General features: G+C 46.1%; 1 protein-coding gene across 6 annotated transcripts; it reads right to left on the reverse strand.

Annotated features, from left to right (window-relative positions):
- Positions 1 to 7147: 7147 nt before the first annotated feature.
- Positions 7148 to 11169, reverse strand: PRR13 (proline rich 13). Of its 6 annotated transcripts, none has more exons than XM_035002548.1 (4): positions 11151 to 11169; positions 9960 to 9998; positions 9235 to 9599; positions 7148 to 7807 (listed from the first exon to the last, which is right to left on the reverse strand). In XM_035002548.1, the coding sequence occupies exons 2-4, from the start codon at positions 9976 to 9978 to the stop codon at positions 7763 to 7765; spliced, it is 429 nt and encodes a 142-aa protein (XP_034858439.1). In that variant the 5' UTR covers positions 9979 to 9998; positions 11151 to 11169; the 3' UTR covers positions 7148 to 7762. The 6 variants fall into 6 exon arrangements, with proteins under 6 accessions (XP_034858439.1, XP_034858437.1, XP_034858434.1 ...); XM_035002546.1 differs by lacking the exon at positions 11151 to 11169 and adding an exon at positions 10579 to 10644; XM_035002543.1 differs by lacking the exon at positions 11151 to 11169 and adding an exon at positions 10531 to 10636.
- Positions 11170 to 11612: the final 443 nt, after the last annotated feature.

Below are 11612 nucleotides of genomic sequence, written 5' to 3' on the forward strand. Positions count from 1 at the left end.
TTAAGATTTAATTTATTTAAGGGGTGCCTGGGTGGCTCAGTCAGTTAAGCAACTGCCTTCGGCGCAGGTCATGATCCCAGCGTCCTGGGATCGAACCCCGCATCAGGCAGACTGCTCAGCGGGAAGCCTGCTTCTCCCTCTCCCTCTGCCCCTGCTTGTGTTCGCTCTCTCGCTGTGTCTCTGTCAAATAAATAAATAAAATCTTTAAAAAAATAAATAAAATAAAACTTTTTGTAAAAAACAAAAAAAAAACTCAGAAGAGCTCTGGCAGGGAATAAGACAAAATAAGGAGAAGGAAATTAAGAGAAAGCAAATACAGGGTTATTTATTGAACCTTGTTCAAGTCCTTTAGGTGTCAGTTCTGGCCTTAATATTATTAAGTTTTATTGGGTAACCCTAATTCAGTGGAGTCATCTGAAGAGGAACAGCTTCCGGAAGTGAAAAATACAGCTTGGGGATTCCAGTTCCCTGGTGTGGGGGTGTTGTATTAGAAACAATTTGAGATGGAAATAAAAAGAAGTCTGTCATTGGCAAAGGCAAGGAGCAGACCAAATAATGAAAGAGAGGAAAGGAAATTAAGAAAATGTTGGGTGGGAAAAAAAAACTAACACTTCAAAAAAAATTTATTTTTAAGATTATATTTATTTATTTGACACAGAGAGAGCACAAGCAGGCAGCACAGCAGGGAGAGGGAGAGGGAGAAACAGGCTCCCCGAAGAGCAGAGAGCCCAACGTGGGCCTCCATCCCAGGACCCTGGGATCATGACCTAGACCAAAGGCAGACACTTAACCAACTGAGCCACCAAGGCACCCTCAAAAAAAATGTGTTAACTTTTATTCATTTAAGTAATCTCTACACCCAACACGGGGCTCGAACTCACAACCCTGAGATCAAGAGTTGCATGCTCAGGGCGCCTGGGTGGTTCAGTTGGTTAAGCAACTGCCTTCGGCTCAGGTCATGATCCTGGAGTCCCGGGATCGAGTCCCGCATCGGGCTCCCTGCTCAGCGGGGAGTCTGCTTCTCCCTCTGACCTCCCCCCTCTCATGTGCTCTCTCTCATTCTCGCTTTCTCAAAAAATAAATAAAATCTTAAAAAAAAAAAAAAAGAGTTGCATGCTCTTCTGACCGAGCTGGCCAGGTGCCCCAGGACACTAACATTTCAAATCAAGGAGCAGGGTTACTATGAGGCCTGTGCAGAAGATCAGATTAACCTCAAGATTTTGCACTTGGGGGGCGCCTGGGTGGCTCAGTTGTTGAGCGTCTGCCTTCGGCTCAGGTCATGATCCCAGGATCCTGGGATCGAGTCCCACATCGGGCTCCCTGCTCGGCGGGAAGCCTGCTTCTCCCTCCCCCACTCCCCCTGCTTACGTTCCCTCTCTCACTGTGTCTCTCTCTCTGTCAAATAAATAAATAAAATCTATTAAAAAAAAAAAGATTTTGCACTTGGGGGTGGGGGGGCGCCTGGGTGGCTCAGTCATTAAGCGTCTGCCTTCGGCTCAGGTCATGATCCCAGGGTCCTGGGATCAAGCCCCACATCGGGCTCCCTGCTCCATGGGAAGCCTGCTTCTCCCTCTCCCACTCCCCCTGCTTGTGTTCCCTCTCTCACTGTGTCTGTCAGATAAATAAATAAAATCTTAAAAAAAATATATATATATTTTGCTCTTGGTGGGTACCTGGGTGGCTCAGTCGGTTAAACATCTGCCTTTGGCTCAGGTTATGATCCTGGGGTCCTGGGATGGAGCCCAGAGTCAGGCTCCCTACTCCACCGGGGAATATGTTGTCCCTCTCCCTCTGGCTCCATCTCCTCCCCCACTCATGCTCTCTCTCTCTCCCTCCCTCTCTCAAATAAATAAAATCTTAAAAAAAAAAAAAAAGATTTTGCACTTGGGTGGTTTATACTCCAAAGACCCTGAGAGCTCAGGTAGAAGCGAGTAGCTATCCAAGAAGTCACCTCTAATGTGGAAGGCAAAAGAACGATCAAATAAAAGTTGATAAAATACAGGGACCCGGGTGGCTCAGTCGGTTAAGTGTCTGCCTGCGGCTCAGGTCATGATCCCAGGGTCCTAGGATGGAGCCACCCATCAGGCTCCTTGCTCAGCAGGGAGCCTGCTTCTCCTTCTCCTTCTCCCTCTGTCACTCCTCCTGCTTGTGCTCTCTCTTTCTAAAAAGTAAATAAAATCTTTAAAAATTTTTTGATAAAATAACATTATCCTTTACTAACAATAGCATGGCTTCTCCTAGGACTGGGCAACAGTTGCAGTCAGCTTTGAAAGAGAAAGATGAGATGCACTTAATAGCAATACCTGATAATTTTATGAATCAATAAATTCCTCTCAGAGGGGGAAAGAAGAGAGTGAGTTTGCCTAGAGCCATAAAGCAACCTGACATAGAGAGGTGATTCCAAAAAGGCAGCAAACTAAAGACTCATCCCATGACTGGCAATCCCCAAAGCTAAAGTGTCCATTTGTATTTTTTTTTTTAAAGATTTTATTTATTTATTTGAGACAGAGAGAATGAGAGAGACAGAGAGCACATGAGAGGGGGGAGGGTCAGAGGGAGAAGCAGGCTCCCCGCCGAGCAGGGAGCCCGATGCGGGACTCAAGGATCATGACCTGAGCCGAAGGCAGTCGCCTAACCAACTGAGCCACCCAGGCACCCTGTCCATTTGTATTTTAGATCTCACGGGTTTCCTATCCTTTCCCATTCTCAATTGTGTGGAAACCTTGCTATACTTTGTTTATAATAGGAAGAGAATGGCAGAATCCCAGACTCCCCTCGTGGACACAGGTGGTGAAGGACTAAGACAAACACATTTGAGAACCATCTTTAGTGCTTTATATTGTTGCACAAAAGAGGGCACAAACCCAATGCTCTCAGGAGACAGGAAGAAAGAAGGCAACAGAAGTTGAAAGGATGCTAAGACTGGAGCGTACAGGACCCATCTATAGGGAATGACGGCTACTCAGGGCCAGAATTTCTGCCTTCAGGATCGTGAACCCACTGTTGCTAGCGTTTCCAGCTGAAAATCTAAATCTTTATTGAAAATGTCTGATATTGGAGCACCTGGGTGGCGCAGTTGGTTAAGCATCCAACTCTCGGTTTTAGCTCAGGTCATAATCTCAAGGTTCTGAGACCAAGCCCCACATTAGGCTTCCTGCTGAATGCAGTCCGCTCTCCTCCTTCCCTCTGCCCCTCCTGCTTGTGTTCTCTCTCTAAAAATAAATAAATCTTTAAAAGAAAAAAAGAAAATGTCTGATATTTAACACAGTGAGTGGGCCCTCCAAAAAAACTTAAAAAAAAAATACTCAGCCAGATACAGCTATGGGCATCCGATTTTCAACCTCTAGTTAAGATAAATGTCCAAAATGTTCACTGCAGTAGTTAAGTGTATAGCAAGACTGGAAACAATCTAAAATTCCAGCAATAAAAGATTGAATAAATTGAATGAGGTTAAAACAAGGTTATATGCACTAGCACACGTGCACACGCACACACACACACGCACAGATGAAGTCAACTTCAAAATAGATGGTTAAATGAGGTAATGTTAGGTCCAAAAGAGGGCCTATAGCATGCTCCCATATAAAGTGGGGAATGGGGACAATAGGAATAATGTAGGATACAAATAAAGGGGGGGGCTTGACTATGCAAAGAATAGCTCTGGAAGTTTATAAAAATGTCTGGTAGTTGTGGTTGGCTTTGGGGAGGAAGCTGGGAATCTGAGGAGAGGAGAATCTTTTCGCTGAATATCCTATTAAAAATGTTACAATCTGGGGCGCCTGGGTGGCTCAGTCGGTTAAGCATCTGCCTTTGGTTCAGGTCATGATCTCAGGGTCCTGGGATCTAGCCCGGCATCGGGCTCCCTGCTCAGTGGGGAGTCTGCTTCTCCCTCTGCCCCCCTCCCCCCGTTTGTGCTCTCCCTCTCTCTCTCTCTCTCAAATAAATAAAATCTTTAAAAAAAAATGTTACAGGGCGCCTGGGTGGCTCAGTCGTTAGGCGTCTGCCTTCGGCTCAGGTCATGGTCCCAGGGTCCTGGGATTGAGCCCGGTGTTGGGCTCCCTGCTCGGCGGGAGGCCTGCTTCTCCCTCTCCCACTGCCCCTGCCTGTGTTCCCTCTCTTGCTGTCTCTCTGTCAAATAAATAAATAAAACCTTTAAAAACTAAATAAAAAATAAAAAAAATGTTACAATCTGGGGGCACCTGGGTGGCTCAGTCAATTGAGTGTCCTATTCTTGATTTCAGCTCAGGTGGTGATCTCAGGGTCAGTCCTAGGTCAGGCTCCACTCTCAGTAGGTAGTCTGCTTAAAAGATTCACTTCCTCTGCCCCTCCCCCCTCTCTAAAATAAATAAATCAATCTTTATTTTTAAAATGTTGCAATCTGGGGCACCTAGCCAGCTCTCTTGAGCATGTAATTCTTGATATCTGGATTGTGAGTTCAGCCCACACTGGATATAGAGCTCACTTAAAAAAAATTTAAGTTTTTAAAAAGATTTTTTATTTATTTTTAAGTAATCTGAGCCTAGCTGGCTTAGTTGGAAGAGCACTGGACTCTTCATCTTGGGGTTGTGAATTCAAGCCCTATATTGGGTATAGACATTACTTAAATAATTGAAACTTTAAAAAGTTACAATCTTCTCCCCAAGTATATATATTATTTTTAGCTTTTAAAAAGTTAGTAAATTTTTGGGGCACGCGGGTGGCTCAGTCGTTAATTGTCTGCCTTCGGCTCAGGTCATGATCCCAGAGTCCTGGGATCGAGCCCCGCATTGGGCTCCCTGCTCAGCGGGAGGCCTGTTCTTCCCTCTCCCACTCCCCCTGCTTGTGTTCCTGCTCTCACTCTCTTTCCGTCAAATAAATAAATAAAATCTTAAAAAAAAAAAGTAAATTTTTGAGAAATAATAACAACAAAACAACAGCAAGGCACTCTGCATATGGCTTAGAAATGCGAAGAAGGGGGATGTGTTCTCCATGGTTAAGAGTGGGAAGAAAGAGGGTCAGTGAGTTTTCTCCTTAATTTCTTGGCTTCTCTTTGTGTTTCCCCCCTCTACCACTTCTGTGTCTCTCATTTCTAGCTTGTCAACATCTGTTTCTCTTCCCCTCACAACACCCCTGTGCCCACATCTCCCTTCTCCTCAAAAAGGAGGAGCTGATGAATAAATGAAAAGGGAGAATAACTGGAATATAACATTAGAATGGCCCCCAAATCCAGGACACTGGAAAAGCAGGCACACAATAAATGCTGTTAGCTGATATTATTTACCAACTGGGTGCCTCCTACTTATCCGGAGGCACAGCCCAGACCTAGCTCATTTTCCCAGTGGCACCATCACTCCTTCCTTTGTTCCCCCACTGCTTGATCCCTGTCTCTATTGTGGTCCCTTTTACAGTATTATAATAACCTATTTACGTGTCCGACTGCTCCATTCCATCTTGTGGATCATGAACAGCAGAGACAGTCTTATTCATCTTCGTAGGTTCAGCACCCAGAACACAGTGTTTCCTCAATAACAATTTTCTAGAAACCCAATCTAGCCCCACCGGGAAACCTGTGATTCCCAAACATGCTATGGAACTTCATGACTCTGTACCTAAGCACCTGTGCCTTTCCTGGCTCCTCTACCCACCTCCACTTGGTAAATCCATTCTTTCGTTTTTTTCTGCTCATACTTTTCATGCTCCAGGTCCAAGAGGTAGCTGAAATGTCACTTTTCCTGTGAAGTCATCTTTGATCCCTCCTACCCTTCCCACTTATTTCTAGGTTTATATCCCTCTGGCATTTTATAACATCTATCTTTATTAATTAGTTCTCTTGGATACCTTTTTCCTTTCCTCAGCAGATCACTGAGAACCTGATGTGTAGTACCGTGCATGGCATATAATAAATTAGGGGCCATCAATTCAGTGTATCATAATCACCCACATGTTTTCTTAAAAATACTGATTTGTGGGGGGGCCTAAGTGGCTCAGTCAGTTAAACATCCAACTCTTGATCTCAGCTCAGGTCTTGATCTCAGGGTCCTGAGTTCAAGCCCCACACTGGGCTCCACATTGGGCATGGACCCTACTTTAAAACAAAAAAAACCTGGGGCGCCTGGGTGGCTCATTCGTTTAGCGGCTGCCTTCAGCTCAGGTCATGATCCCAGGGTCCTGGGATCGAGCCCCACATCAGGCTCCCTGCTCGGCGGGAAGCCTGCTTCTCCCTCTCCCGCTCCCCCTGCTTTGTTCCCTCTCTCGCTGTGTCTCGCTCTGTCAAATAAATAAATAAAATCTTAAAAAAAAAAAACAAAAAAACCCTGATTTGTAGGGCCCCATCCTTAAGAGCCTCATTCAATAAGATTTTTTTTAATTTTTAAAAAGATTTATTCATCTATTTGAGAGACAGAGAGAGCGAGCAGAGCAAGAGGGAGAGAATATCCAAGCAAAATACCCCTGACCAAGGGGCTCAGTCTCACGAGCCATGAGATTAGAATCTGAACCAAAACCAAGACTTGGATGCTTGACTGACTGAGCCACCCAGGCACCCCCTCATTCAATAGATTTAAGGCAAAACTCAAAATTATTCTCACCCTGAGGGGGCACCTGGGTGGTTCAGTCAGTTAAGCATCTGCCTTCAGCTCGGGGCGTGATCCCAGGGTCCTGGGATCGAGCCATGCATCAAGCTCCCTGCTCAGCAGAGAGCCTGCTTCTCCCTCTCCCTCTGCCTGCCACTCTGCCTTCTTGTGCTCTGTCAAATAAATAAATAAAATCTTTTAAAAATTTTAAATTATTCTCACCCTGAAACTAATAATACACTATATGTTAACTAACTTGAATTAAAAAAAAAAAAACCATAATACTCTAAATTATTCTCTGATAGCTGATGGGCAGCCAGGGTTAAGAACCTCTGTAGCAGATATGAAAACTTATGCTAAAGACCTGTATCTTCATTGAAGGGAAGACAATAAAGATCCATTCCAGTAGCCTGAACCAATTCTGAAGGTTTCTCCCACTTAAGAAACACAGGGACATAGGGACATATGGTGTCTTCCTCACTGATGTGCTGGTTCCTTACTATAAAACTGATACACTTTGGAGGGTCTATGGAAGGGCAGCAAAAGTAGTAGAATGTGCTGGGCCCAACCAAGGTAATGGCACAGGTGAACAGAGACCAGGAAAAAAAAGCTTTATTTGGACTGAGAGGTGGAGAATGAGAAGGACCTACGCCAGCCTATTGAACTAAGGAGTGAGATTCCAAAATGGCAAGCAGAGCTTATCAACCAAATGGACTCCACCTCCCAGCAGCCTTACAGTTAGTACAATCAATAAAGGCTGCTGGGAAATCTATTTGCCACTAAATCACCAAAGTGTGCCAGCCACCATTACAAAAACGGCACAGTTTCTTTTTTTCCATAATTAAATTTCCACAACACCTAACAACTACAAGTATTGCAAAAGAAAGTTTTTAAAAACCACATTTTACAGATCTTAAACTCATCTTCGGCATTTAGCTACAAGGTCTCACCATCCTCAAAAAATAGTTCTCCTGCTAAACTCATCAGCTTAAAGTTCTACCCAAGTAGTGAGAAGATGGTCTTTGCTAGCCCATGGCAATTCTTTTCCCATTCTCCCTAGCCAGTTAGGGCTGAACAGCAGAGTAAGGCTCAGATTGGGGGATGAAGGAGAAGGGGCACAAGGGCTAATTTTCCCCAGTACAAGATGGCATCTGAAGCTTGATGGGAGAGCAGAACTGGAGAGGCTTGAGGGAAGGGTCCAGGCCCTGTATTCAGTCAGAGTCACTGCTGGAAGAGGAGGAGGAGGAGGAGGAATGCTGTAACGGGAAAGGGGAAAGGAGACAGCATCAGATCCAATGACCTTTGATCACTCCATGGGACATTCTTTGGTGCTCTACCCCTCCACCCAAGCACCCCTTGCTTCCTAAGAAGGTGAGGAGTCTTGAAACAGACTGTCCCTTAAACAGCAAAAGCAAACATTTCCTTTAGCAGTGAACATACAGGAATGGATTAAACTCTCCTAAATCAGTGCACAGAAGTGAATACTGCTTTTAAAACATGTTTCCAATTTTCTTTACCTGAGCCAGTGCCGAGGCAGGGAATAAATTATAGGTGCTAACGGGCACCTGGGTGGCTCAGTTGGTTAGGCAACTGCCTTCGGCTCAGGTCATGATCCTGGAGTCCCAGGATCGAGTCCCGCATCGGGCTCCCTGCTCAGCAGGGAGTCTGCTTCTCCCTCTGACCCTCCCCCCTCTCATGTGCTCTCTCTCTCAAAAAAATAAATAAAATCTTTAAAAAAAAAAAATTATAGGTGCTAGCATAGCATAGTGCTAGGAGACAGCTGCTACCTTACAAATGCTTACTGACTGGCTGCATGTAAAGTTCGTGTAGCTGTGGGTCCAAGACAAGTGAGTAGAACCAGCATCTGGGTGCCCATCAATCTCTACTTTTTCCTAAGCCCCAAATGGGAGAAAGTGAGTAAAGTGGGAGAGAAGGTGAGGAGAGTCCTAGTCAAGGTTCTTCAGATGCACACTCCCATCACAACTGTCATCAAAAACATTTTTTAGTCTCTCCCCGGTAATTTCTCCCCCCATTCAACCTCATCTTTCCTTCTCCTCAAACTTCTACCAAAGATCCAGAACCAGGAAGTAGTGCCCAAAGCCCTAAGGCAAATAAACACTAGGCAGTAAAATGTAAATTAAGGCCTCCTCAAGATCCAGGCTGGTTCTGTCCTTCCAGAGTTGTTCTGAGAGCTACTTGTTAGTTAACACTCTTCTAGAGTGCAGAAGATACGCGCTTTGGGGCTGAGCATGAAATTTAGGTTTTGTTTGAGGCTGAGAGCCACTGAGTCCTGCTGGGTGGTAGGACAAAAGGTCCCTGTAATTAACACAAAACCTTGAGAACACTGAAGGTGGGTGTGTCTAACTTGCTAAAACAAGCATCTGGGGATGGAAGTGGAGCAAAAGTTCTGGGAGAGAAACAGACAGACAGGAAGGGCTTTGGATTCTGATATCTATTCTAAGGCTCAGCATAGCCCCTCCTTGACAGAAGGCCCAATTAGCCTAATATTTCAAGATTATCAGATTCTTACCAGTGGGAATACTTTACAAAGAAGAACCATCTACCAGAGCAACACAATGGCTGCTCCATGTCTTCAGACTGCAAATCTCCCCTTGCCCACTCCTGCTAGCCTAGTCCCTCTGTGAGGGCACCCCTTCCTAGCCAGGCTCCAGAGGGCACTGACCTTGCCATGCTTGTGGTGTTTGTGCATCTTTTTATGAGCTTTCTTCATTTTCTTCCGCATCTTCTTGTCCATCACCATCCCTGGTCCTACCATGCCGGGTGCCACGGGATTCACAAGAGGCATGCCAGGAGCAGGTGGTGGGTAAGGAGGTGGGTAGGGACCTAGGGGTTGGCATCCTGGATACCCTGGTTGTGGCACAGAATGAGGGGGCCCACCTGGGGGGAAAGCTGGATTCCCCTGGGGAACTCCTGGGGGAGTTGGAAAGGGGCCTGGAGGATAGGCAGGATTTACAGGTGGTGGATGGGCAGGATTGGAACCTTCAGGGTACCCGACGTTAGGGGGATATGGATTTGGTCCTGGCTGCCCTGATGGAAGAAGCAAAGAATAAATTAAGATTAGAACAGCTCAAAGTCTCTGACAACAAACAAGGACAAAAAAGAAGGGGATTCAGTTTCTCACTCAATACTTAAACGGAAATGCAAAGGTGAGGAAGGAGAATGGGGCGGAGGGGAGACAAACCTGCATAGCAGAGAAAAGGTAAGAGCTCTGGCAAGGCTGGGGAAGAGAGGGAGACTAGTGAAGTCTAAGGAAAGAGTATTGGTCAGCTGTGGTTTGACTGCTTTGGCAGGTGGGAGAGGGGGAGGAAAAACTGACAGAAAATTCCTACTGTGGGGCTCATCTGAAAAGGGGTTGCGGTGGGAAAAGAGATCCCCCCAAACACCTACCGGCATTGGGATTCCACATGTTCAGGTGTTTCCTCCGGCCTGAGGAGAAAGAAATGAAGGCAAAAAGCTGATGGCGCAGAGATGGGAGGGAACTTAAAGACCGAGCCCAAACCCAACGCCTCTCTGAGAGACTCAAAGAACTACCACGACCTCCACATAGATACTTTTTTCCACCCGTTCCTTCGCCCTCAGCACCTATTTTTTTCCTTCCTTTCTAACTATTGGGATCTAGCTCCCAGGGCCCCTCCACCTTATACTACCTCTGGCCGCAGCTGCAGGTCTCTAACTCCTCAGTAGAGGGGCAGAGTCCGCGAATCTCACTGTCCTCATTCTTCACCTCCCTTTCCGTGACTGAGTCCGGAAGACTTTCAGCACCCACAGGCTACGGAAGGATCTTAATTTCACCACCCCCACCCCAGGAGTGGGGGAGGGAGACAGGACCCGCCTCTCGGCGAAAAGGAGAAGGCGTTCAGAAAAGATCCTCGACCGCTTACTTATGTAGGCACACCCCCTTCCACATTAAATAGGCCAAATAGAGATCCTAGCTCCTAGTTGCGAAGGGACCCCTGACCTACGGACGAGGAAAGGAGGAAATTGAAGAATCCAGATGCTCCGTCACCTTTACACCACAGCCTGGGCTTGACTCATCTTTGGTTCTCACTTCCTGGTCACCCCCACCCTAGGCTTCAGCACCTGCCTCTGCTACCACCTAATTGGCAATCGCTTTGTCTTTCGGCGTAGTGATTGGAGAACACACACGTCAATCACTCTAGTCCCAGCTAGGCTGGTGAACAACGGTTGCAATAGGGGCTCTGCAGGGAACTAGGCGGGTGCAGAGGAGTGGGCGGGCCGGAAATCCCTGGGGGCGGGACCAAGAGAGATCTAGGAGAGGGCGGAGCCAGGTTCTCGGCAAAGTCCCTTGAGAGGTAGCCAGGGAGCTCAGCATGTGCCCTCTGAGCTCCTAGTTCGGTGGGTGCGACACCTTGTAAGGTGAATAATACACCGTGGTAAGTATTGTAACACGGATATACGGAGAGCGCTTAAGAGAAGGCGGAGAGCTGCTGAGTCTCAACCCCCCGCCTCAATTTCGCCACCTCCCACCGATCCCCCCGTGGAAAGTAAAGAAACATTCTTGGGGGAAATACAAAGATTTCCTAATCCCTCGTAGGATTCCCTATCTCAGTTGCATACCTCCGCCCAGCTGTCGAATTGCATAAGGCAGAAACCAAGGAGGTCATGCTTGATGGCTCTCTCCTTCACCTTTCCCTTGTCCCTTCCAACACCACAAAGAGTTCGTTTTGTCTCCCAAATAAATCTGAATTCCTTCCACTTCTCTCCATCTTCCCTGCTCCCAACCTGTCATCTCTCGACTGGATTGCTGCAATGGCCTCTTTAAAAAAAAAAAAAGTCACAATCAACAAGCTCGATTTAATAAACACAGAAATCCATGCACCCAAAACTTAAAAATACTCATTCTTCCTAAGCATACTTAGGACATTTATTTAAAAATTGGTCTCAACCAATATAATTCAAATTTCGAAGAATTGTACAATACATACCACATTCTCTCTTCACAATATAAAATATAAATACAAACATACATCTGGAAATTTAAGAAAACAAAACGCCTGTCAAAGAACTCTGGGTTAGGGG

The sequence above is a fragment of the Mirounga leonina genome, unplaced genomic scaffold (genome assembly GCF_011800145.1).
Source record: "Mirounga leonina isolate KUSES-001 unplaced genomic scaffold, KU_Mleo_1.0 Mir_126, whole genome shotgun sequence".
In the NCBI taxonomy this organism is placed as follows: Eukaryota; Metazoa; Chordata; class Mammalia; order Carnivora; family Phocidae; genus Mirounga; species Mirounga leonina.

Coding starts and splice junctions, on each gene's coding strand:
- PRR13 (XM_035002548.1), bottom strand. Junction 7,808..9,234: donor AACACCACAAGCATGGCAAG/GTCAGTGCCCTC, acceptor TTCCCGTTACAG/CATTCCTCCTCCTCCTCCTC.